At 43.1% G+C, this 25780-nt stretch overlaps 3 protein-coding genes across 7 annotated transcripts in view; all 3 read left to right on the top strand.

The window, feature by feature from the left end:
* The first annotated feature begins 1033 nt into the window (after positions 1-1033).
* Positions 1034-13795, top strand: LOC118366208 (PR domain zinc finger protein 4-like). 2 transcript variants are annotated; one of them, XM_035748699.2, is made up of 11 exons: positions 1034-1140; positions 1858-1914; positions 2034-2149; positions 2268-2456; positions 2605-3339; positions 3563-3712; positions 7907-8025; positions 8172-8257; positions 8359-8909; positions 12480-12648; positions 12916-13795. In XM_035748699.2, the coding sequence occupies exons 3-11, from the start codon at positions 2035-2037 to the stop codon at positions 13256-13258; spliced, it is 2457 nt and encodes an 818-aa protein (XP_035604592.1). In that variant the 5' UTR covers positions 1034-1140; positions 1858-1914; position 2034; the 3' UTR covers positions 13259-13795. The 2 variants fall into 2 exon arrangements, with proteins under 2 accessions (XP_035604592.1, XP_035604593.1); XM_035748700.2 differs by having other exon boundaries at positions 1108-1179.
* Positions 13796-13887: 92 nt separating this feature from the next.
* On the top strand, positions 13888-19789 carry LOC118366209 (transmembrane protein 209-like). 3 transcript variants are annotated; one of them, XM_035748702.2, is made up of 15 exons: positions 13888-13999; positions 14815-14936; positions 15048-15106; positions 15248-15379; positions 15535-15761; positions 15999-16191; positions 16591-16766; positions 16887-16958; positions 17067-17163; positions 17256-17381; positions 17587-17684; positions 17779-17893; positions 17977-18074; positions 18201-18274; positions 18685-19789. In XM_035748702.2, the coding sequence occupies exons 2-15, from the start codon at positions 14821-14823 to the stop codon at positions 18737-18739; spliced, it is 1638 nt and encodes a 545-aa protein (XP_035604595.1). In that variant the 5' UTR covers positions 13888-13999; positions 14815-14820; the 3' UTR covers positions 18740-19789. The 3 variants fall into 3 exon arrangements, with proteins under 3 accessions (XP_035604595.1, XP_035604596.1, XP_035604594.1); XM_035748703.1 differs by lacking the exon at positions 13888-13999 and adding an exon at positions 14584-14624; XM_035748701.1 differs by lacking the exon at positions 13888-13999 and having other exon boundaries at positions 14782-14936.
* A 1015-nt stretch (positions 19790-20804) lies between these two features.
* Positions 20805-25780, top strand: part of LOC118366207 (putative adenosylhomocysteinase 3) — a 47871-nt gene continuing 42895 nt past the window's right edge. For both annotated transcript variants that reach the window (XM_035748696.2, XM_035748697.2), the window contains exon 1: positions 20805-21199. In XM_035748696.2, coding sequence (XP_035604589.1) covers positions 20879-21199 — 321 coding nt within the window. In that variant the 5' untranslated portion in view covers positions 20805-20878. The remainder of the gene's footprint in view (positions 21200-25780) is intronic.

Here is a 25780-nt window from a genome sequence, read left to right as displayed (position 1 = left end):
CCCTTTCGTTCCTTTTCCGAATGAACGCTGGTTCGAATGAATAGTCATAGACACCGATGTGCCTGTGGAATGGGAAATACGAGAGACACCCTGCGAATCTCTGACCGTACACAGGATCCAGGTAGGTTGTTGTGTCCAGAGGAAAGGGCAGTCCACGCGTGCCCTTGTAATGCGCTATCTGGTGATCCATGGAGAGGCCGAGCGCTATGGGTCTGACATATGGCATGCGCTCAAATAATCCCTTCTTGTGGTCCGACATCTCTCTGTTAAGAAAAAAATAATTTAGGGTTGATTTATGCTGGTTATATAGGCTATTCATTATAACACAAAACTCTCAGGTTAGCCTATCATCATGGAAACTTTGAAACTCATCCCACCCATGGTTTAATTAGAAATTATAAGCTATTTCTAACTTTCATGCATCTTCATTTTCCCAACACCCAAAACCTTCGAAATTACAGTGTTAAATACATGGCACAGACTCGAACATTCCCATTAATTCCACAATTGAATTCATGACCTGAGTTTACCTCGTCACAGAGTCTTCATAATCATCTCTCATCGTGCGTTATCTCCTTTCCCCGTTTATGTGTGTCTATTGAAGTATGCAGGTGAAATTGTAACCTGTTAGAAAACAAGTTGTCACATCCCCATGCCCTCTGTCTGTGACAATCTCTAGTTTTTGTTGGTTATCATGCCAGGTGGGTGTGATCTTAAACTGGGCGGGGAGAAAGAGATATGTAGCCCTTTCTCTCAAGACAAAACTACAGTGTGCTATGTATATGAGTAGACTGAAAAATACTGAAAAATACTGAAAAAATACTGAAAAATAATTGGGGATTTACTTTTGACAGCAAAAGGATAAGTGGGGCCAATGGGAGATATAACTGTCAAACAAAAGCCAAGTCTAATTTGCATATCGAATAAGCATCCAAGTAATTTAATTTAAGTTACATTTACAAAGTTGTGGACTTGTGCAGCCTAAAAACCTTGTTGTTATGGTCCGTGATAAAATTTAAAAAACAGAGGCTTTGGCAAATGACCTCAGATCAGATGTTCATCCCGTAGCGCAGCTTCCTGCATGCGCTTGCGCATCCTCAGTGTGTCACGCTGTCATGGACCCGAAGATGAAGCCTTTTGGTAATTTTAGCTTTTGTTTTCATACAATTTTAACTTACGGTATGCTCCATTTTTATATATTGCATGAATATACAACATCGCAGCATTGTCTTTGAATCGTCAACGTGAGCTATACGCTCAAATGGGGATCGTAACGTTTTTTTTTAGGTCAAATTGTTAGTTTCTCTTGATTCTCGTTAACGCTATTCTTAGCATGCTAGCTAGATAGTCAGCTAACTGCATTACCAATGGTATTCATGTGTAGCGAAAAGGTGCAATATGCGGGAATCGTTCCGCCTTTACCTAATAGTTGGCCTAATTTAAGTTTGTGACAAAACAAACAATGGATCGTGTAGAGAATAATTTTCCCATGTAAATCGCTGTGAAATATATATGAATTAAACCAGAAATATTGTACTTTCTGCTGTTTGACTCGCTTTCAATGAGTGACAGATCTATAAGTCACATGTCTATGTGAATTTGGTCTGGTCGCCCAAAAAGTTACATTTTGCAGCTACCGTATGTGAAATTGGTCAGGTCCCCCAAAAAGTTACATATTGCTTACTTTGTTGATAGGGTCTCAGGGCAGTGGCTCTGATTTGGGACTGTAACATATTCTATGAAAGAGATATCTTGTTATTAGCTAGCTAACTTATGCATTGTCATATTTTGCTACATGTTTTGGTGAATGTGACATGAAGCAAATTGATGATTGGTATCTGTGTCTGTCCTCTCCAGCCAGCAGAATGCACACATTTCACACTATCTTGGATGAGCACACACTGCCGAAGTCAGGTATCCAACCACTGTGATAGACTTTCCACACACATTTGAATGTTTTTCTTTTGTCAGCCTCAAATGGGATATCACACAGTGTTTTCTAACACCTTAGACTTTTTTTGATTCCTCTCTAGAATGAATGACATGAACCTCAGCCCTGTTGGGATGGACCAGTTAAGTGTGCCCGCTGTGAGTGCCAGTCATCTGGGTCTACCCACCTCCCCAACGCACAACCCCATCACTACACCAGGTAAAACACATTCACTTATCTGGTGAAACTACATTATATTAATTTGTTTACATATTTATGGCAATTATAGTTGTTGATACAATGGTCGAAACATTAGTTTTGTTCCCCTTTACTTCAGGTATGTCTGTGGCGATACCCAGCCTGGGGCCCTCTCTTGGGTCTCTGCCCTCTGCTCTGTCGCTCATGCTGCCAATGGGTCCTCTTGGTGACCGAGGGGTCATGTGTGGCCTTCCAGAGAGGAACTACTCGTTACCTCCCCCCCCCTACCCACACCTGGAGAGTAGCTACTTCAGACACATACTGCCAGGTAGGGCGAAGCACTTCTCTTCACCACGGTCTGTTATCTCCATTGTATCTCTCATGGATATCTTAAGGATTCATGGCATTACATCATGACATATTTGCTGGTCTATATGTACATGGATTGGATATGATTTCTCTTTCTCTCTATCAAGGTATTCTGTCTTACCTGGCAGACCGGCCTCCCCCTCAGTACATTCACCCCAGCAGTCTGAACATGGACGGGACTCTCTCTGTGTCCAGCCAGAACCCCTCAGGGCTGGACCCTTACAGTGGCCCTGGAGGCCCTCTGGAACAGGGCCTGGTGTCCCTGGACTCCCGTCAGGTCAGTGGCCAGGGAGACCTCCACCAGGGTGGGGGCCACGAGGTGCAGCTGAACTCCACAGGGCTGAACATGGAGTCCCGGGTCAGCAGCCCCATGTCCCCAGACAGGATGGGAGAGGACCTGGCCAACATGGAGGGGGTGGTGGGGGCTGAGAACCAACAGCAGCTGGGAGGGAGGGGCCAGAACCACGAGGGCCTGGGAAGAGTTGAGTCCTCTGGGGGCGTGATGCCTCTGCACGGGCCTGGCCTGGAGCTTCCTGTGGGGATGGAGCCAGAGCACCTAGGGGGCCGGGTGGGGAACTCAGGGGGAGGTGGTCTGGGGGAGTCTTTACACAGCTCAGGGGAGCTGAACTCTGGGGTGGTGAGTGTGGTGCTCACCCAGTCCCAGCTGGAGCCTGTGTCCCTCCATGGTCATTCGGGCATGGGCCTAGAGTCGGTGAACGTGTCCCCCATCACGGCAGAGGTGTCCATGGGGTCAGAGAACAGCCTGTTGCTGGTCAACTCCACCCTGCAGCTGGAGGACTCCACCTCCAACAAGGAGAATATGGTCACTGCCTTCACCATCTGTGAGTAAGAGGGAAAAATGGCAGACATTTTTGTTTTGTGTTTACTTGCGCTGAGTTATTGCTGGGCACGGTGGCTCATTTTTGGTCTGTAAGGAACATTTTAGCTTGGTAATGTATAAAGCTCTCTCAGCTTACTGTTCTGTTCTTGTCATCCATTGGAAGTCTTTGAACTTCTGATCTGTTCATCTTTCTTAACTTGTTGTTATGTTGCGTTTGTGAACAGGGTGTACGCTGTGTGAGCGCTCGTATCCCTCTGACTGCCCAGAGCACGGCCCAGTCACCTTTATCCCTGACACGCCCATCCAGAGCAGAGCCCGTCTGTCCCTGCCTCGCCCGCTCTGCCTCCGCATCTCTGTAGCTGATGAGCCTTTTGGTATGGAAACCGCTGTGGAAGATGCAAGTTCGCTTCTAATGTCCTGTTTCTCTCCATCTGTTTTCATGTGTCCTTTCAATTGTATTGCTTATTCACCGAGTGTACAAATCATTGAGAACACCTTCCTAATATCGAGTGATTAGAACAGCCTCAATTCATCGGGGCATGGACTCTACAAGGTGTCAGGTGTTCCTCAGGGATGCTGGCCCTTGTTGACTCCAAAGCTTCCCACAGTTGTTTCAAGTTGGCTCGATGTCTGCTAAATGGCATATATTATTATATATTATGTCCTTTGTGTGGTGGACCATTCTTCATACGTTAAATTGTGGAGCGTGAAAAACCCAGTAGCGTTGCCGTTGTAGACACAAACTGGTGCGCCTGGCACCGACTACCATACCCTGTTCAAAGGCAGACATCTTTTATATTGCCTATTCGCCCTCTGAATGGCACACATACACAATCCATGTCTCAATTTATTCAAGGCTTTAAAACTCCTTCGTTAACCTGTCTCACCCTCTTCATCTACACTGGTTGAAGTGGATTTAACAAGTGGTGTCAATAAGGGATCATAGCTTTCACCTTGAGTCACCTGGCCAGTTTATGTCTTGGAAAGAGCAGGTGTTCTTAATGTTTTGTACACTCAATGTATATTGATTTGGACATTTCCATGTGAAAGGACCCATAAGCACCTACGTGAAGTTCATAGAAGCATTTAAAATTGTGTCTCAAATGAAAGCCAAGAGTCAATATATATATTTTACATGAAGGCATATATACATTTTTCAACCATGTTCCCTCCTAAAAGGGTTGAATAAGCAAAGGCTTTGATTTCTGGTCAAACGGAGGGAAAGTAGGTCTTAGAAAAACTCTACCAGGAAAAAGTCTTAATAGGTATTAGAAATAGATAAAAACACAATAATGATGAAGACCCCTGCCAACTAATGTCAACACTTATATTTGGTTTTGGAGACTTTTCCCTGCCTTCTGTATGTTTAAAAAACATTTTGTGGCTTGAAATTACGTTTCCAAAAACCTGTCTCTCTTGCGATATGTTCTCATTTCTCTCCCCAATGAGGAAGGATGACCATGAAAAAGGTAGACATATCAATTAGTTAGTGTTTTTACTGATGTTTTGTTTAGGAATGATTCATTGATTAAAACAGTGGTGTACAGTACAGGAATGTATAGTTCAGTAGTGTACTGATGTAGTTTGTTAGTTCAGTGGTGTACAGTAGGAATGATTCAGTTCAGTAGTGTACAGTACAGGAATGATTAAAACAGTGGTGTAGTAGTGTACAGTACAGGAATGTATAGTGGTGTACAGTACAGGAATGTATAGTTCAGTAGTGTACAGTACAGGAATGTATACAGGAATGTATGGTATAGTTCAGTGGTGTACAGTACAGGAATGTATAGTTCAGTGGTGTACAGTACAGGAATGTATAGTTCAGTGGTGTATAGTACAGGAATGTATAGTTCAGTAGTGTATAGTACAGGAATAATAATAATAATAGTATATGCCATTTAGTACAGGAATGTATAGTTCAGTGGTGTATAGTACAGGAATGTATAGTTCAGTGGTGTAAGTACAGGAATGTATTTTATCCAAAGTGACTTACAGTCATGTGTGCATACATTCTACGTATGGGTGGTCCCGGGAATCGAACCCACTACCCTGGCGTTACAAGCGCCATGCTCTACCAACTGAGCTACAGGAATGTATAGTTCAGTAGTGTATAGTACAGGAATGTATAGTTCAGTAGTGTACAGTACAGGAATGTATAGTTCAGTGGTGTACAGTACAGGAATGTATAGTTCAGTAGTATATAGTACAGGAATGTATAGTTCAGTAGTGTATAGTACAGGAATGTATAGTTCAGTGGTGTATAGTACAGGAATGTATAGTTCAGTGGTGTACAGTACAGGAATGTATTGTTCAGTAGTGTATAGTGCAGGAATGTATTGTTCAGTGGTATACAGTACAGGAATGTATAGTTCAGTGGTGTATAGTACAGGAATGTATAGTTCAGTGGTGTATAGTACAGGAATGTATAGTTCAGTAGTGTATAGTACAGGAATGTATAGTTCAGTAGTGTATAGTACAGGAATGTATAGTTCAGTAGTGTATAATACAGGAATGTATAGTTCAGTGGTGTACAGTACAGGAATGTATAGTTCAGTGGTGTACAGTACAGGAATGTATAGTTCAGTGGTGTACAGTACAGGAATGTATTGTTCAGTAGTGTACAGTACAGGAATGTATTGTTCAGTAGTGTATAGTACAGGAATGTATAGTTCAGTAGTGTACAGGAATGTATAGTTCAGTAGTGTACAGTACAGGAATGTATAGTTCAGTAGTGTATAGTACAGGAATGTATAGTTCAGTAGTGTATAGTACAGGAATGTATAGTTCAGTAGTGTATAGTACAGGAATGTATAGTTCAGTAGTGTATAGTACAGGAATGTATAGTTCAGTAGTGTACAGTACAGGAATGTATAGTTCAGTAGTGTATAGTACAGGAATGTATAGTTCAGTAGTGTATAGTACAGGAATGTATAGTTCAGTAGTGTATAGTACAGGAATGTATAGTTCAGTAGTGTATAGTACAGGAATGTATAGTTCAGTAGTGTATAGTACAGGAATGTATAGTTCAGTGGTGTACAGTACAGGAATGTATAGTTCAGTGGTGTACAGTACAGGAATGTATAGTTCAGTAGTGTACAGTACAGGAATGTATAGTTCAGTAGTGTATAGTACAGGAATGTATAGTTCAGTAGTGTATAGTACAGGAATGTATAGTTCAGTAGTGTATAGTACAGGAATGTATAGTTCAGTAGTGTATAGTACAGGAATGTATAGTTCAGTAGTGTATAGTACAGGAATGTATAGTTCAGTAGTGTATAGTACAGGAATGTATAGTTCAGTAGTGTACAGGAATGTATAGTTCAGTAGTGTACAGGAATGTATAGTTCAGTAGTGTACAGGAATGTATAGTTCAGTAGTGTACAGGAATGTATAGTTCAGTAGTGTACAGGAATGTATAGTTCAGTAGTGTACAGGAATGTATAGTTCAGTAGTGTACAGGAATGTATAGTTCAGTAGTGTACAGTACAGGAATGTATAGTTCAGTAGTGTACAGTACAGGAATGTATAGTTCAGTAGTGTATAGTACAGGAATATATAGTTCAGTGGTGTACAGTACAGGAATGTATAGTTCAGTAGTGTACAGTACAGGAATGTATAGTTCAGTAGTGTATAGTACAGGAATGTATAGTTCAGTAGTGTATAGTTCAGTAGTGTATAGTACAGGAATGTATAGTTCAGTAGTGTACAGTACAGGAATGTATAGTTCAGTAGTGTACAGTACAGGAATGTATAGTTCAGTAGTGTACAGTACAGGAATGTATAGTTCAGTAGTGTACAGTACAGGAATGTATAGTTCAGTAGTGTATAGTACAGGAATGTATAGTTCAGTAGTGTATAGTACAGGAATGTATAGTTCAGTGGTGTATAGTACAGGAATGTATAGTTCAGTAGTGTATAGTACAGGAATGTATAGTTCAGTAGTGTATAGTACAGGAATGTATAGTTCAGTGGTGTATAGTACAGGAATGTATAGTTCAGTAGTGTATAGTACAGGAATGTATAGTTCAGTGGTGTACAGTACAGGAATGTATAGTTCAGTGGTGTACAGTACAGGAATGTATAGTTCAGTGGTGTACAGTACAGGAATGTATTGTTCAGTAGTGTATAGTACAGGAATGTATAGTTCAGTAGTGTATAGTACAGGAATGTATTGTTCAGTGGTGTATAGTACAGGAATGTATAGTTCAGTGGTGTATAGTACAGGAATGTATTGTTCAGTGGTGTATAGTACAGGAATGTATTGTTCAGTGGTGTATAGTACAGGAAAGTATAGTTCAGTGAACACTAGATTTGAGTGCACTAATGTACTGAACTTTACTATACTTTACTGAACTCTGTATTGAACTCTACTGTACTGTGCTCTACTCTACTCTGAGCTCGAGTGTACTGTAATGTACTCTACTGTGTTTGCCACACATTTTAAGTGAAACATCTGAGTCTCAGCGTTACTCTATTCCGTTACTGTGGAATTGCCCATCCAAAAACAACTTACAGCTTGTTTGCCCATCATTAATATCTCTATATGGGTGTGTGTGTGTGTCTCTAAGGAGTGTTTGCTCGGGACATCATACCTCCCAGGACCTGCTTTGGACCCATGGTGGGTCAGCACTGTAGCAACGTAGACCTGCAAGACTGGCCAGACAAGGACACCCCTCAGATATGGAAGGTCAGTGGCTTACAACATCCACATCTCCTCATTTAGATTTCAGATGACCTTATCGTAGAATTGCATGTGAGTCAATGAAATGCTATGTCAATTATGTGGATGAAGGGAGGCACCATTCTGACCAGTAGATGGCGGTGTTGTTTCAGATGTTCCACAACAACGTGCTGGAGTTCTGTATCGTGACCACAGATGAGAATGAATGCAACTGGATGATGTTTGTCCGCAAGGCAAGGTAATTATCACTTAGTGAAGCAATCTCATGCATTTGGCTCAGTGTTATTATTTTTGATCCAAAATGGCTGCCACTCAGATATGTGGTGTCTCTGTGAGCAGGACCAGAGAGGAGCAGAACCTGGTGGCCTACCCTGACACCGGGAAGCTGTTCTTCTGCACGTCCACTGAGATCCTCCCAGACCAGGAGCTGCTCTTCTACTACACCAGGGACTACTGCAGGCAGATGGGGGTCCCTCAGGTCCCAGAGGGCCAGGTGTGCCAGTGCGGCAAAGAGTGCCAGTCCTTCGCCGAGCTCAAGTCCCACCTGAGCAGCCACAACAACCACGGCCATTCCCACAGCCCCAGCCAGGACCACCACCAGGAGGGCAAGCTGCCCAGCGGTACCTCCATCTCCTCCTCATCCCCCTGGGCGTGCCACTCCCACAACATCAGCCTCTCTCATAACACTAACAACTCTGGCTCCAACACACACAGACACTCGCTTGAGAGGAAGTACAAGTGCAGTATGTGCTCGCGGGCGTTCACCACGTCCACTAAGCTCAACGTGCACTTCATGGGACACGTGGGGATGAAGCCGCACAAGTGTGAATATTGCAGCAAGGCCTTCAGTGATCCGAGCAACCTGAGGATGCACCTCAAGATACACACAGGTAGGGGATGGGTGGCGTGGCCTACACTCACACGTGCACACATACACATTGACATGGGATCTCTCAACATAGCAGCTTAGCATTTTCTTTGTCAGTCTCGGGTGTTTTTAGATGAGTTATGATATTATTGAAAGTGTTTTAAAACACAAGATGGTTCTACTGTATACAATACCAGTCAAAAGTTTGGACACCTACTCATTCAAGTGTTTTTCTTTACTTTAACTATTTTCTACATTGTAGAATAATAGTGAAGACATCAAAACTATGAAATAACATGTATGGAATAATGTAGTAACCAAAGAAGTGTTAAACAAATCAAAATATATTTTCTATTTTCGATTCTTCAAAGTAGCCAGCTTTTGCCTTGATGACAGCTTTGCACACTCTTGGCATTCTCTCAAACAGCTTCACCTGGAATGCATTTCCAGGAGGAGTTCCCACATATGCTGAGTGCCAACTCATCCCAAACCATCTCAATTGGGTTGAGGTCGGGTGATTGTGGAGGATAGGTTATCTGATGCTGCACCATCACTCTCCATGGTCAAATAGCCCTTACACAGCCTGGAGGTGTGTTGGGTAATTGTCCTGTTGAAAAATTATAGTGATAGTCCCACTAAGCGCATACCAGATGGGATGGCGTATCGCTACAGAATGCTGTGGTAGCCATGCTGGTTAAGTGTGCCTTGAATTCTAAATAAATCACACAGTGTCACCGGCAATGCACCCCCACACCATTACACCACCTCCTTCATGCTTCATGGTGGGAACCACACATGTCGAGCTCATCTGTTCACCTACTCTGCGTCTCACAAAGACACGGCGGTTGGAACCAAAAATCTCAAATTTTGACTCATCAGACCAAAGGACAGAATTCCCTCGGTTTAATGTTCATTGCTCTTGTTTCTTGGCCCAAGCAAGTCTCTTCTTATCAGTGTCCTTTTAATAAACTTTTCAGAAATTCGACCATGAAGGCCTGATTCACTCAGTCCCCTCTAAACAGTTATTGAGATGTGTCTGTTACTTGAACTTTGTGAAGCATTTATTTGAGCTGCAATTTATGAGGCTGGTAACTCTAATGACCTTATCCTCTGCAGGAGAGGTAACCCTGGGTCTTCCTTTCCTGTGGCGGTCCTCATGAGAGCCAGTTTCAAAATAGCGCTTGATGGTTTTTGCGACTACACTTGAAGAAACTTTTTGAAATTTTCGTCATTGACTGACCTTCGTGTCTTAAAGTAATGGTGGAATGTCGTTTTTCTTTGCTTATTTGAGCTGTTCTTGCCATAATATGGACTTGGCCTTTTACCAAATAGGGCTATCTTCTGTATACCACCCTTACCTTGTCACAACACAACTGATTGGCTCAAACGCATTAAGAAGGAAAGAAATTTCACAAATAATTTTTTAACAAGGCACACCTGTTAATCAAAGTGCATTCCAGGTGACTACCTCATGAATCTACGGCTGGCCATGCTTTCCACCTGGCTACCCCTACTCAGGTCAACAGCCCTGCATCCCCCACAGCTACTTCCCCCAATTCTCCTTCACCCAAATCCAGATAGCCGATGTTCTGAAAAGCTGCAAAATCTGGACCCCTACAAATCAGCCGGGCTAGACAATCTGGACCCTCTCTTTCTAAAATTATCCGCTGCAATTGTTACAACCCCTATTACTAGCCTGTTCAACCTCTTTCGTATCGTCTGAAATCCCCAAAGATTGGAAAGCAGCTGCGGTCATCCCCCTCTTCAAAGGGGGACACACTCTTGACCTAAACTATTACAGACCTATATCTATCCTACCCTGCCTTTCTAAGGTCTTCGAAAGCCAAGTCAACAAACAGATTCCCGACCATTTCGAATCCCACCGTACCTTCTCTGCTATGCAATCTGGTTTCAGAGCTGGTCATGGGTGCACCTCAGCCACGCTCAAGGTCCTAAAACGATATCTTAACCGCCATCGATAAGAAACATTACTGTGCAGCCGTATTCATTGATCTAGCCAAGGCTTTCGACTCTGTCAATCACCACATCCTCATCGACTCTCTTCTCTGTATACATCAATGATGTCGCTCTTGCTGCTGGTGAGTCTCTGATCCACCTCTACACAGACGACACCATTCTGTATATTTCTGGCCCTTCCATACAACTCTCCTTCCGTGGCCTCCAATTGCTCTTAAATACAAGTAAAACTAAATGCATGCTCTTCAACCGATCGCTGCCTGCACCTGCCCGCCTGTCCAACATCACTACTCTGGACGACTTAGAATACGTGGACAACTACAAATACCTAGGTGTCTGGTTAGACTGTAAACTCTCCTTCCAGACCCACATAAAACATCTCCATTCCGAAGTTAAATCTAGAATTGGCTTCCTATTTTGCAACAAAGCATCCTTCACTCATGCTGCCAAACATACCCTTGTAAAACTGACCATCCTACCAATCCTCGACTTCGGCGATGTCATTTACAAAATAGCCTCCAATACCCTACTCAACAAATTGGATGCAGTCTATCACAGTGCAATCCGTTTTGTCACCAAAGCCCCATATACTACCCACCATTGCGACCTGTACGCTCTCGTTGGCTGGCCCTCGCTTCATACTCATCGCCAAACCCACTGGCTCCATGTCATCTACAAGACCCTGCTAGGTAAAGTTAACCCCCTTATCTCAGCTCGCTGGTCACCATAGCATCATCCACCTGTAGCACGCGCTCCAACAGGTATATCTCTCTGGTCACCCCCAAAACCAATTCTTTCTTTGGCCGCCTCTCCTTCCAGTTCTCTGCTGCCAATGACTGGAACAAACTACAAAAATATCTGAAACTGGAAACACTTATCTCCCTCACTAAAGCTTTAAGCACCAGCTGTCAGAGCAGGTCACAGATCACTGCACCTGTACAGATCATAGCCCATCTGTAAATATCCCATCCAACTACCTCATCCCCATACTGTTATTTTTTGCTCCTTTGCACCCCAGTATCTCTACCTGCATATTCATCTGCTGCACGTCTATCACTGCTAAATTGCAATTATTTTGCCACTATGGCCTATTTATTGCCTTAACTCCCTTATCTTACCTCATTTACACACACTGTTTATAGACTTTTCTATTGTGTTATTGACTGTATGTTTGTTTATTCTATGTGTGACCCTATGTTGTTGTTTGTGTCGCACTTCTTTGCTTTATCTTGGCCAGGTCGCAGTTGTAAATGGGAACTTGTACTCAACTGCCTACCTGGTTAAATAAAGGTGAAGTAAAAATAAAATCTAGTTGAAAGAATGCCAAGAGTGTGCAAAGCTGTCGTCAAGGCAAAGCGTGGCTGCTCTTAAGAATCCCAAATATAAAATACATTTATATTTGTTTTAACACTTTTTTTGGTTACTACATGATTCCATATGTGCTATTTCATAGTTTTGATGTCTTCACTATTATTCTACAATGTAGAAAATAGTAAAAACAAAGAAAAACCCTTGAATGAGTAGGTGTGTCCCAACTTGACTGGTACTGTATAAGGTGATCTACATATGCTTCTCGCATAGGTTTTACTCACTCTAACTTCAGGTGCTCCCACAGGTCAGAAGAACTACAGGTGCAATGTGTGTGAGAAGTCGTTCACTCAGAAGGCCCACATGGCGTCTCATATGGTGATTCACACGGGGGCCAAGAACTTCAAGTGTGACCTGTGTGACAGGATGTTCATCAGGAAGCAGGACCTCAAGCAGCACATGTTCACACATACACAGTAAGTTTAAACTTAAGCAAGCTATTGACATGAGTGGTATGGGAAAAGTATTGGTTCCAGTCAATAGCCTGTAACCAGGGCCCAAAGTTTCTGCCCGGGTCACATGGCCAGGGGAAACTCCTGGACATAAGACATATTGGTAAACACATTTTATGAAGTGTCTGGATTTCCATCAGTCTATTTTCCTCTGTTTTTATCACCATTTCCCCTTCTCTCCCTCTGTACTCTTTTCTCCACCCCTCTCCCATCATCATTCCCAATGCACAGAGAGCGTCAGATCCACTGCCCCAAGTGTGACAAACATTTCTTGAGGACCAACCACCTGAAGAAGCACATGAACTCCCATGAGGGCCGCCGGGACTACATCTGTGAGAAGTGTGAGAAGGGCTTCCTCACAAAATACCACCTCACCAGACACCTCAAGATCTGCAAAGGCCCCAAGACTGACCGTGGGGCCCAGGAAGAGGAGGGGGAGGAAGAGGAGGATGATGATGAAGAAGATGATGATGAGGAAGGAGAGGAAGTCGAGAGACTGATAGATCCAGATAGCAGAGAAGACTGTGGGTTAGAGGGATATGATTCTGAGAAACCTTTGTCCTCACACAATTGACTGTGACCTCAATGTGCCATTACTAGAAATGCTAATTTATTTACTTATTTTTAACTGTTAGTTTGTTTTGCCAAAATCTCATTTGTTGTCAGGTTAAGGTTTATTTTCAAATATCAGTTTAACATTGGGCACAATCAAACAAGGATCATCCAGATTTTGAAGTAGAGGTATTGTATGTGCTTAGGCTTCATGTTTTATTTCTTCAGGTACATTTCCCTTGCCTAACAGCTAATCATCAATTGTTTTCCCGCTGCTCTATCATCGTGGCCGGAGCGATGTGGCTGGGTAGCCAGGCAATAATCATCCTAGAAAAAGTTATGTTTTAACTCCAAAGCCATGGCCTTTTAACACACAATAGTTATGTTTTTTTTAACAGTGGTCATCTCTTTATGGAATAGATAATGAGTTTGAGTCTCTGGATGCTGACGGCTAGCTAGATGCTGGCTCTGCTGCTGGTTGAATGTTGAAGAGGTATTGTGATGTGTCGGCCACATCTTTTTTTATGTATGTACAAATATATGAATGATGTAAAACGTCTGAATTCCTTATCGATTGTGATAATGTAACGAAAAATTACATTCCACATCTCATCTGTAACAAGGTATTTATTACCCGATCCACATCTCAGTGGCGTGTTTTGAAAAGGGGCGGGTGTACAGAACGGAAGTAGTTAGACTGCTCTAGGACATTACACTTCCGGTTGAAATACAAAATTTGTGCAGCGCCGTTGGAGCTAACGGGGTATGTATGAAATGTACTTATATTTAGCTGTATTTACTCTATTCAATTACACTTATTGGTGGTATGAATGACTAAGTAAAAATAAGTTAAACAAGTTGGTAAAAACAAAAGTAATACTTTGCCAGTGATTCAGTGTTTTTATTAGCTAACTTAACTGCTGACGTTCGCATGCTATGCTAGCCAGCCAACTGGTTACCAGAAGATACTGACCATAACGTTATGCTTGTTTACACTGAGCTGCACTGGGGTCGGAAAGCATTCATGGTTACATTAAGATACCTTAGAGTCGGCGTGAGATATTTGTCGGAAAACGTACCTCGATGAAGGGATGGGATATGCCAGTGACACTACAAATTTTACTATTACCCACAATGATACATTGAGAAGATTGAACAACTGCTCGTTTTATTGGCTTCATGCCAGCTAGCAGCAGCAATCGATCGAAGCCATTTTGAAATTGTAGTGACAGGCAATTAGCTCATTTTGTTGTTCAACATGTGCCATTCCATAATGGCTACTGCCAACTAGCCTGAGGACGAAAATAGTATTTAAATCTTCTCCGGTGGAGCAGTGTGGATAAAGGTCCAATTTGGTGAACAGTGGCATATCCTATCCCTGCATTGAGGTAAGTTTTCCGACCCATATCTTTTGCCGGCGCCACGGTGTCTTAATGAAACTAACCATGATTGCGTTCCGACCCCATTGCCGTCGAGTGTCAGACACACTGGTTTATTTAGAAACTAGTTAACCCTTCTGTCTGAATTAAGCAGCCGACAGTGTGATAACGCTATGTGGACATGTCTCCGATGAAACAGGAGGGCATGTCTACTCTCATCGACAGGACGATGAGGATGAGGAGGGAGGAGCAGGCGCGCCAGGTGGTCCTCGCCTGGGCAGTCCTCAATGTGTCGCTAGCTGGCATGATCTACACAGAGATGTAGGTTGTGTTTTCTTGTCAACGGCTGACTGTAGTAGCCTGTTGCAGATGCCTAACTGGAAGCAAGTGGTGCCAATGCCTCTCACAGTAATATGTACATTGTCCTCTCAGGTCAGGGAAACTGCTGAGACTGTACTTCAGCATCTCTTACTGGCCTATCTGGTACATAGGTGAGTGCTCTGGTTGCTGTGGAAAGAAGTTAAACGTTGTTTTGGGAGGGAATGCCCAGGTGTGGCACTGATGCACACTGGTTACAGATGAGAAATAACTTGTCATTCATATTATCTCTCCTTCCTTTTCCTTTCCCACAGAGCTGGCCTTCGCCTCAGTCTTCAGCCTTAACGCCCTGTTTGACTTCTGGAAGTACTTCAAGTACACCATGGCCCCCTCTACCATTGCTGTTACCCCTGAACAGCACCGTCTTCTTGGCCTCAGAAACTCAAGTGAGTCATTGGCTGCAGAGTGGTTAAGGTGACGGTGTTGTACGTGTTTTGATGTATATTCTATGAACCCCAAATGTAGTCTATCCCTCTTGTACGTTTGTCTTTTTAGACTGCCCGAATCAATGAATACTATGTTGGTCTTCATCTCTACTCAGGTATCCAGGCATCACCCCCGCTGAAGCAAGAAAAGCAGGAGGCTCAAGCCCCGGCTCAGTCGTCACCCCTCCAGGGTCAGAGTGTGCTCAGCTTCAGTCCCTCCAAGCCGGCCAGCACCAGCCCCAAGTTCTCCCCCAGCTGTGTTCCCGGATACAGCCCCCTATTGAGCAGCCCGTCCACCCCGGGCAGCGGGGGACACTTCTCCCCCTCCCTGGCCTTTGGGAAGGTCGGTCAGAGTCTCAATGCTCTTTATTGTCTAGCTATCAATCTGATGCATTTGTGTTGGGTGTCTGTCAATTAATCTGGTACTGTAACCAAGGCACTATTTAGCTACCATTATCCTTTCACGTTTCCTGTGTTGTAGCTATCACTTTTTGGTTTTCCTTGTCATGTCTGAAATTTACTGGCATGAAGTCAGGGAGATAATGCTTTCCCATTTGTAACAGCTTTCTGTTGATTTCAGTTGAACTTCAGCCCCCCCTCATCCTACCCCAGCAGCATTGGCCCAGTGGATGGCACCAGCCTGAGGGCACGCTATCGTACCTCTCCCTCCGTGTTCAACTGCCCCGGGGGCAAGGAGGACTACATGGAGTCCCTGAAGACCCTGGACAGGTTCCTCCGCACCGAGGAGGAGAAGAGCCACCGCAGTCAGTTAGGTAAGAGTCTGACGATGTAGCTTAGTTCTGGCCTTATTACCATTTTCACTATGCATTACTACCAGTGAAACTCTTCTAGTTAAAAAATAAATAAAAATTATCTGACCGTGGCTCGCTTGATGAAGAGCTGTCAATCCCAATGTGATTTTCTTGGTTAAATAAAGGATTTTTTTTTCACCTTTATTTAACCAGGTAGGCTAGTTGAGAACAAGTTTTCATTTGCAACTGCGACCTGGCCAAGATGAAGCATAGCAGTGGGAACAGACAACACAGAGTTACACATGGAGTAAACAATTAACAAGTCAATAACAAATTATAATGAACTCCAACTGAGCTTTTGTCTCAACTGTGAAGAGCATTATTGTAATATCCTGTATGCATCCTTTGACTGTTTCTCAGGGAGCCCAGAGTCTGTGTCACCCTCCCACAGCCCGACGTTCTGGAACTATAGCCGCTCGGTGGGGGATTACGCCCAGAGCCTGCGGAAGTTCCAGTACCAGCCGGCCTGCCGTTCCCAGGCCCCCTCAGCCAGCAAGGACGAGACAGACCTGGGCTCCAAACAGGCTGCAGAGGAGGTTTGAGGGATCAATCAATCAATTCATCAATAAAATAACTATTCTTTATTATACCAGAGGGGAATTGGTTTTCCAAGCATGAATACACATTCTCCTGTAACCGTTCTTTTTGATCTGCAGGTTTGGGCCAGAATCACAACCAGTCGTCTCGTGGTGGACAGCATAGACAGCTGGACGGCCAAGCTCAGAAATGTAAGACAATATAACAAGCTTAGAAGTAACATTGAAGCTCTGGTAAAATCTGAAATTTAGTGTGAAAAAGCGGTTGATACGCGTGTAGTTTCTCTTTCTTTCTTTCAGTGGATAAATGACACCATTCTAGTGCCACTTGTGAAGGAGATGGACTCAGTAAATGGCCAGCTAAGGAGAATGGGCTGCTCTGAGCTCCAAATTGGAGGTATTTACTGCCCATATGCAATGGGACAAAATGGGAAATGTAGTGTACGCCGACCGAGTTATATTTACCCAGTATGTCGCCCTATTCAACAGAAGCCAGTATAGCCAGTCTAAAACAGGCTGCTGTTTTGAAGGCTTCAGTCATCCCCACCATGCCTGCTATTGTGCAGTACCTGGACATCACCCCTAATCAAGAGTATCTAGTGGAGAGGATCAAAGGTAGGCCTATGAGAGGTTACGTTTTGACTCCTTGCTTATTGACTGTGCTATATTCCTGTCATATACTATATGTGTCCACAACTGAGGGTCCAATACATTAGAGCCAAAGCAGCTAAGATTCTAGAGAGATTTGAATCCAAGGTCAGAAGACTTGATGAAAGCAGAGATTGACATATCATTGACACTGTTGGTTTCCCCTTGTCAGAGCTGGCCCATAGTGGCTGCATGAGTTCTTTCCGCTGGAACAGGGGCGGGGATCTCAAAGCCAGGAAGTGGGACACAGACCTTCCTTCAGACTGTGCTGTGAGTCTCATGCATCACCCCTAGTCTCGACCAAAAAAAGTAGTCATCTACTACATGGTTGAATTTCAAATACGCGTTGTGTTTTCTCTATTAGATCCTCATGCATGTGCTGTGCACATACCTGGACTCTCGCCTCCCGCCTCACCCCAAGTACCCCGATGGAAAGACCTTCACCTCGCAGCACTTCACCCAGACGCCAGACAAACCAGGTAAGGCCGAGCAGCACAACACACACAGAATGGACATGGTTCTTCTATTCTTTACTGATACCCTGTTCTTGTTTCTTAAATAGACGTGACGAATGAAAACCTCTTCTGCGTTCACCAAAGTAGCACCAATCCCCCGCACTACCAACTTATCTACCAGGGCCATGTCTACAGCCTGCCCAAGGTAAGAACCAAATCTCTGCCTCTTTTGTCCCGATGGCCTTTTTGGACATGCCTCAGTGAGTGAGATGTATCTGTCAAAAACCACATGTGCTCCATTCATTCGAGTCCCCTCTGATTGTGCTCCCAGGGAAGGAACAACCTGTTCCACACAGTTCTCATGTTCCTCTTCGTCATCAAAACCAAGGAGTCTGGGATGCTGGGGTGAGTACTCCCAATTATTCCACTGTATAACTAACATGGGGTGGCAGGTAGCCTAGTGATGAGTGTTGGACCAGTAACCGAAAGGTTGCTAGATCGAATCCCAGAGCTGACACGGTAGAAATCTGTCGTTCTGCCCCTGAACAAGGCAGTTAACCAACTGTTCCTAGGCTGTAATTGTAAATAATAATTTGTTCTTAACTGACTTGCCAAGTGAAATAAAATAAAAATCTGCATTTAAACTTCCCAGGCTAGGGTGCCATCACTGACTCCAGATGGGCACTGTAATCAGCTCTTTGTGATAATATGCCACTTTAATAAAGTAAACTTGTCAAGACCACATTGGCAATCAATCTCTATGTAAAACATTTGTTTTAATTGCACATAAGTTGTACTCGTCTGTCTTTTTACAGGAGAGTAAATCTGGGCCTTTCAGGCGTGAACATCCTGTGGATTTTTGGGGACTGATGCAATCTCTCCCTTGAGCATTTCACAGCAGTGTCACAGAGGATGTTAGAGGGCAAATACTTCCTCAAATATTTTGTCACCTCAAGGTTTGTTTGTGAAACAATACATCGTAGCTTCTGATAACAACAATATTCTGTAGATGTTAGTTAACATAACTGTCCTCAGATCTAGGTTCATAAGGAAGCACTTATGAGAGTAACATTTTGTTGTACATTTGTTCAGTCATTTTTCTGAGAAACAGCAGACCACATTTTTCACTTGAAAGTAGCTATTGTCATTTGTGACATTTTTAAATCAAATTATTACCAAGACCATGACTTAGACCATGATATTATGTTGCATCAAAAACAACAGTACTGTATTTTAACCCGAGACATCCACAATTTACTTGCTTTATTTGAAATATTCTGTGAATGTATCAGGATAGTGTCCTTGTAAATAATATACCATTGGGTTGAACCCTCCTGGCTTGAATGTATGTCAGTGAGTTTTTCTTTTTGTATGAATTGTTTGAGAGAGCTTGAATATTGCACCTAGGATGCTTGAGTTCTTCCTTTTTTGTTGAATGACAGGATTTGGAGTGGTAGAAAGTTACCTGCGTACGAATGCATGGCTTTGTTTACCAGGGCTGCAGTTACTTGCATTGGCATGCATATTATATATATTCTAACTAGACGTTTGTTCCACGGTTCAAATGCTTGATAGATACAAAGCCATGCACATGGTATGCCTTTTTAGAATGTCAATATTATGGAAGGTTCCAAGTAAATTGCTGTTATTTTTATTACCAAAGACTTTACTTGGAGAATTATGATGTATAGTGGTCAAAGAGGTGTCTTTTTATGATAGGTTGTGAGAATGTCATTTATTTTGATTTAAAAAAAAAAAAAAAAGTATATTTCAAAGATGGTAACAGGCTGCATGGACTTGTATGGGCTCATGGGGCAACTCCAATGCACTCCAACCCCCCTCATTCAATCAAATTGGAATTGTTTATACTGATGTGGTTTTCAATTGAGACATGGAAATAAACACCATTGTTTGAGTTCATCTGTCTGTGGTTGAAAACATATTTGTTTCCATATTTGTATTAGTTACTCTTTAGTCCTTACTCTGGTATCAATGTGACTAGATTTAGGTGCAAGAGCTCTACATTACCAGAACCCACCCCATGGTGGCAGTATTTATTTGCTCCCACAACGTATTTTCTCTAGATTGACCTCATGAAATGTCAAATCAAATTGTATACGTCTCGTGCCGAACACACCAGGTGTTACCGTTGTAACAGTGAAACGCGTGCTTGTAAGCATTAACCAATAATGCAGTTAAGAAAATATTCACAAAATAATCTAAAGTTAAAGAATTATAAGCCACACATTAAATTAGCAATATGGCTATATACAGATGTGCAGAGGGGGTTGTCAAATTAAAGGATGTAAGCAACCATTTCCAAGTTTTCCACTAATGAAATATAAATATTTTTCAGATGGCATTGTGCAATGCGATGCAGAACTTGAAAGGCTTCAATTTACAAACATTTGCATTGCGTTCATATCAGAATACAGCATCATTGTAAATAGTTAAAATAAAGGTTAAATACATTAAAATATTTTGTTACTGGTGCGTTTACTTTGTATTCTTGCTTAGAGGACTACACGTGAGACATCTTCAAATGTCTTTATGAATGATCATACTGGGTTTTTTTTTCTCCCAGATGTCGTCAATGTGGTTTGGATACAAGACTTGAATCAAATGTAAAATGTCATCCCTCACATAAGTAACTGTTTTAAGTACTGCACTGTATAGTTCCCGTTAAATACAAACGTAATCTACCATAATGCATTTGAAAATGTAATACTGGGAGATGTAGTTCTGTAGTGTTTTCTGTCAAATTATTTGATAAGGCTCGGGGTTATAAAGTCATTTTATGTAGCCAGTCTATTTATTTTATTTTTTATTTTGATAGTATCATTAATAGTGCTTGTCTGGCACTGGCATTGATCATTTTAATATTTCCACTAAATGTTTGAGACTTGAAAACGACGAAGACCACAATGCCTTGCTTTTAATCAGTACTCCGCCGCTCACAATCCGTCGCCTTGTTATGTGTTGGGAAAAGGACTTCGCGAAATAGCAGCGATGTCAGTCCAGGTTTTGGCAGCGAAAATGGCCGAGGTCGAATTAAAAGACGTCCCCGACAAAGAATTAACACCCGAATCGCCTCTGACACCAAAGGCAGATGACAAAGGGATGGTTGAAAACGAACCAAAAGCTACTTCGGCTACTACCCCAACGATGGAGCCGATGGTAAAAACCGGGGACACGAGTCCTGGTTTTCTCACCCCGAACACTAAGATGCCGCAGGCGTCCGCGATGAAACGGACAGATCCCCAACAAAACGGTGGAGAAGCTTTCGTAAATCGCGACGGTACGGTGGCAGAGGCCCCAAGATTGAAAAAGGTGAGGGCGAACGTAAATGGGATGTTGGTATTTTATTATGATATTCTGCTCCAGGCAGATGCGAGGTTTGTGTTTTGTTTGCAATGCTAACTAGCTAGCCAGCAAGCTAGAAACCTGGCATTGTGTGACGATGGCTGTAGCTTTAAGCGAGTAATAAAAAGCACTTTTGCTGTTACCTGACTAGTCTTGTTCGCTAGTCAGACAAGTCGTTTTTGAAATAAAATCGTATCCGCAAGTAACGGCAATGTTAGTTATCATATTTTAAAGGATATTGTGTTCATGGGCGCAGCCACAGACCCTAGCAAATTGCTGTCTAAACTTACCCACTAACTATAATTTAACGTTAACGATGCGCTGTCGTGGCGCTGTGTGATGCCGATGTTGGAACAACTACGTGTAGCTAAACTAGCAAGGAAGCTGTGAACAAAGTAGTTGGTCCAGATTGAACTTTAATGGCATCTGCATTCTACCTGGTGATGGTTTTTTTAACGCGTTTCAAGTCTCACTCACGCCCATGTCACAATTTTGTCCCCGAGGACGTAATAATGTGATGTCCACACATGTTCATCAAAATGTTGGTTTTTGTAACCCTATTGTAGCTCATGGACATTTGACACACATTTACGACCATGACAATACAACTAAAATAGCATTAGTCAAATCGTGGCCATGGTAGTCAAATGCATTCAACCAAGACTGTTGGAAGAAGTGATTTTAAATGATGTTGTGAGATGATCTGAATTTGCATGGGGTGCTCAGCTGTAGAGCACAGCAGTGGTGTGTGTGTGATCAGGAAGGAAGCAGCGTTCTGGTGGATAGCTAGGCTACATCACTTTATCAATGACTTATTTTGCCACCGCTCCAGTTTAACCTCACCACAACAGTAGCAGACTCCTCTGACAGGTCTGTCACACCTTTGTCACCTATTTCTTGTCTCGTTCAGCCTGGCAATAGATCACATAGACTACTTAAGGGAGTTTCCATCATTCAGGCTTACTCTGCTAGGCTCTCCTGTGGCTATACATCACCAGAAGATTTAGGCCTTCGTGTGTTCTTTATCAACACCTCTCCCTCAGGACGGGGTTGGCAAAGCTCTCAGCTCACTCGTCAATTAATCTTATCTCGTCAGCCTCATGGAAAGTTCTGATCTGAAGAGAATAATGGGGATCAAGGTTCAAGGAAAAGTATAACTTATCTGATAAGTAGATTTCCTTGAAAAGACTGGTGTCGACTAGGCCTAAGAAGTCTCACCATAAATTGTTGTTTAGGATTTATGGCCTGTGCTCACTGTCATAAAGCTATTAATCAAAGGTGTTCAAATCAATCTTTTGTAAGGCAGTTCATGTGCAGGTGGCAATTAAATGATGTGCTCTCTTCAGGATATAAAGTAGGGTCATAACTGGGTATACAACATTACAGCATATGCATACTTTTGTGTCCATGTTTGTGCAGACCCTCCCTAAATCATAGATTGGTTTATAGCAATGATGTACAGTCGTATGAAAAAGTTTGGGCACCCCCGACAATTTCCATGATTTCCATTTATAAATAATTGGGTGTTTGGATCAGCAATTTCATTTTGATCTATCAAATAACTGATGGACACTAATATTTCAGTAGTGAAATGAGGTTTATTGGATTAACAGAAAATGTGCAATATGCATCAAAACAAAATTAGATGGGTGCATAAATTTGGGCACCCCGATAGAAAAATCACATCAATATTTAGTAGAGCCTCCTTTTGCTAAAATAACAGCCTCTAGACGCTTCCCATAGCCTCTAATGAGTGTCTGGATGAAGGTATTTTGGACCATTCCTCCTTACAAAACATCTCCAGTTAGGTTTCATGGTTGCCGAGCATCGACAGCCCACTTCAAATCATCCCACAGATTCTCAATGATATTCAGGTCTGGGGACTGGGATGGCCATTCCAGATCATTGTACTTGTTCCTCTGCATAAATGCCTGGGTAGATTTTGAGCAGTGTTTTGGGTCGTTGTCTTGTTGAAATATCCAGCCCCGGCGTAACTTTGACTGATTCTTTAACATTAATCCCAAGAATCTGCTGATATTGAGTGGAATCCATGCGACCCTAAACTTTAACGAGATTCCCAGTACCGGCACTGGCCACACAGCATGATGGAACCCCACCAAATGTTACTGTGGGTAGCAAGTGTTTTTCTTGGAACGCTGTGTTCTTTTGCCGCCATGCATAACATCCCTTGTTATGACCAAATAACTCAATCTTTGTTTCATCAGTCCACAGCACCTTATTCCAAAATGAAGCTGGCTTGTCCAAATGTCTTTTTGCATACCTCAAAGTGACTGTTTGTGGCGTGTGTGCAGAAAATGCTTCTTCCGCATCACTCTCCCATACAGCTTCTCCTTGTGCAAAGTGTGCTGAATTGTGGAACGATGCACAGTGACACCATCTGCAGCAAGATGATGTTGTAGGTCTTTGGAGGTGGTCTGTGGGCTGTTTTTGACCGTTCTCACCATCCTTCGCCTTTGCCTCCGATATTTTACTTGGCCTGCCACTTCTGGCCTTAACAAGAACTGTGCCTGTGGTCTTCCATTTCCTCACTATGTTCCTCACAGTGGACACTGACAGCTTAAATCTCTGCGATTGCTTTTTGTAGCCTTCCTCTGAACCAGAATGTTGAACAATCTTTGTTTTCGGGTCATTTGAGAGTTGTTTTGAGGCCCCCATGTTGCCACTCTTCAGAGGAGAGTCAAAGAGAACAACAACTTGCAACTGGCCTTAAATACCTTTTCTCATGATTGGATGCACTTGTCTATGAAGTTCAAGGCTTAATGAGCTCACCAAACCAATTGTGTGTTCCAATTAATCAGTGCTAAGTAGTCACAGGTATTCAAATCAACAGAATGACAAGGGTGCCCACATTTTTGCAGAGCCTATTTTTAAAATCTGATTTAATTTCATACAACTTTATATTGCTACACTACAAATATTTGTCTGGACAATACCCCAGTACTCAGCTTTTATTAGAAAATGAATGGCATGCCACTGTGATCATTTTCTGTGACGACAGAGTAAATTATTATGCAGCCTCGAGGGGTGCCCAAACTTTTTCATACGACTGTAATTCCTTGTCCCCAAATAGGCAACAGATCTGACAAAACACCCTCCCACTATTCTGCCACCAACCCAGTGACTATGAACACAGGACTGGAAAATAGCAGTCACACAGCGAGAGAGGGAGGGAAAGTGGACTGGCTTATGACAGATGGTCCATCAGCCTTCTGTGTCCGATAAGAACAGCAGGACCAGGAACCCTACGAGCAGCAGGGAGAGGAGGCTGCTGCGGCATGGCATCTGGCTCGTTGTGGTGACCTGTCCTTAAAGGGACCACCGGCAATACCCTTTATGTGAATATTTAGTGCCATCCGCCATGGCACAGATTCCGTATTATGTTTTATACATGAATTGAGCTACTTAGACTGCATCTTGAACATCAAAATCATTTTCGGAAGGGGAAAACATATTTGTACAGGCCAATAAACTTGTTTTGTGTCCTCTCGCTTCACAATCATCTAAGTAGCCATGCATTGGAGCAGGAACGTGCATGCAAAGTTTTAGGCCTATTTATAGGCTGAATGCATGTGTGTGCTTTTATATATGGTTGTTATATAGGCTGCGTCTGTTGAATCCCTCAGTGCAGAAAGGGCATTGAGATGGAGAGCAGCAGTAGAGCTGATGGTATGTGGCATGGACGGCTGGTTCTAATCCATGCCTTACCATGTCACCACATGGGGGATTAAGCAGCTTGCCTCCCACTCTAGGTGGGCAGATGTTAGCCTTCGGACCGGCTGAGTGATTCGCGTACCCCCCCCCAACGGACTCTGCCAACCTATCATGATGTTCCTGGAAGGAGCAGGGAAATATACGCTGCCCCTGCCAGGAAGAATGGATTAGCAGCGGTAGGTTTCAGCTTTCGGCGCCATGTGTGGCTAAGACTGCTGCTAATGAACGTTCCCGTCCTCGCCGCCACACACACACACAAGCAGTGCCCAGTTACAGATGCTGATGACTGCCACGGGTAGGTGCTGACGACTGCCACGGATTACATGAACAATCTCCCTGGTCACCCGCTGCCCTGCTCTCTGACCCAAGGAAAAGGTCCCCATAAGGTATTTTAATTCAAGTGGAGGTCCTAACAGGAGTCACGAGCTTACTGTGGGCTTGGCAAGAGCTGTAGGTTAAATGGCTTGCCGACAGATCTGTATCGAAAAGGGTTCTGTTCAGGTTCGTAAAGAACTCCACGCAAAGCGTCTGGGTTTATGGGTAGTTGGTACCTTGAATTGTGTTGGAACACCGTTAACAAGGCATGTCCAATGTCTTGGAGACATGTTCTGATCATTTTTTGGGGGGCTCAGGAACCTGATTACCTGACGTTCGGTATTGATTTAGGTCAAGCCCTTTGACCCTCTGAACCTGGAACATCAAAAGGGGCATGACCCTTACTCCGGGAGAGTTTGAGTGGAGAGGATTCTCTTTAGCCCTGTGGATTACGACCTGTAGCCTACTGCTTCTTGCTGTTCCAAAGTGTAGGAGAAGGAA

This window comes from Oncorhynchus keta, chromosome 33, assembly GCF_023373465.1.
Source record: "Oncorhynchus keta strain PuntledgeMale-10-30-2019 chromosome 33, Oket_V2, whole genome shotgun sequence".
In the NCBI taxonomy this organism is placed as follows: Eukaryota; Metazoa; Chordata; class Actinopteri; order Salmoniformes; family Salmonidae; genus Oncorhynchus; species Oncorhynchus keta.
This window is presented reverse-complemented; position numbering and strand designations above follow the sequence as displayed.

Bases quoted from the DNA above. Each gene is read 5' to 3' on its own strand.
- LOC118366208 (XM_035748699.2), top strand. From the start codon at position 2,035: ATGAATGACATGAACCTCAGCCCTGTTGGGATGGACCAGTTAAGTGTG. The intron at 8,258-8,358 runs GTAATTATCACT...CTCTGTGAGCAG, and splicing joins ATGTTTGTCCGCAAGGCAAG to GACCAGAGAGGAGCAGAACC. The intron at 8,910-12,479 runs GTAGGGGATGGG...GTGCTCCCACAG, and splicing joins GCACCTCAAGATACACACAG to GTCAGAAGAACTACAGGTGC.
- LOC118366209 (XM_035748701.1), top strand. From the start codon at position 14,797: ATGTCTCCGATGAAACAGGAGGGCATGTCTACTCTCATCGACAGGACG. The intron at 15,107-15,247 runs GTGAGTGCTCTG...CCTTTCCCACAG, and splicing joins CTGGCCTATCTGGTACATAG to AGCTGGCCTTCGCCTCAGTC. The intron at 18,275-18,684 runs GTGAGTACTCCC...GTCTTTTTACAG, and splicing joins AAGGAGTCTGGGATGCTGGG to GAGAGTAAATCTGGGCCTTT.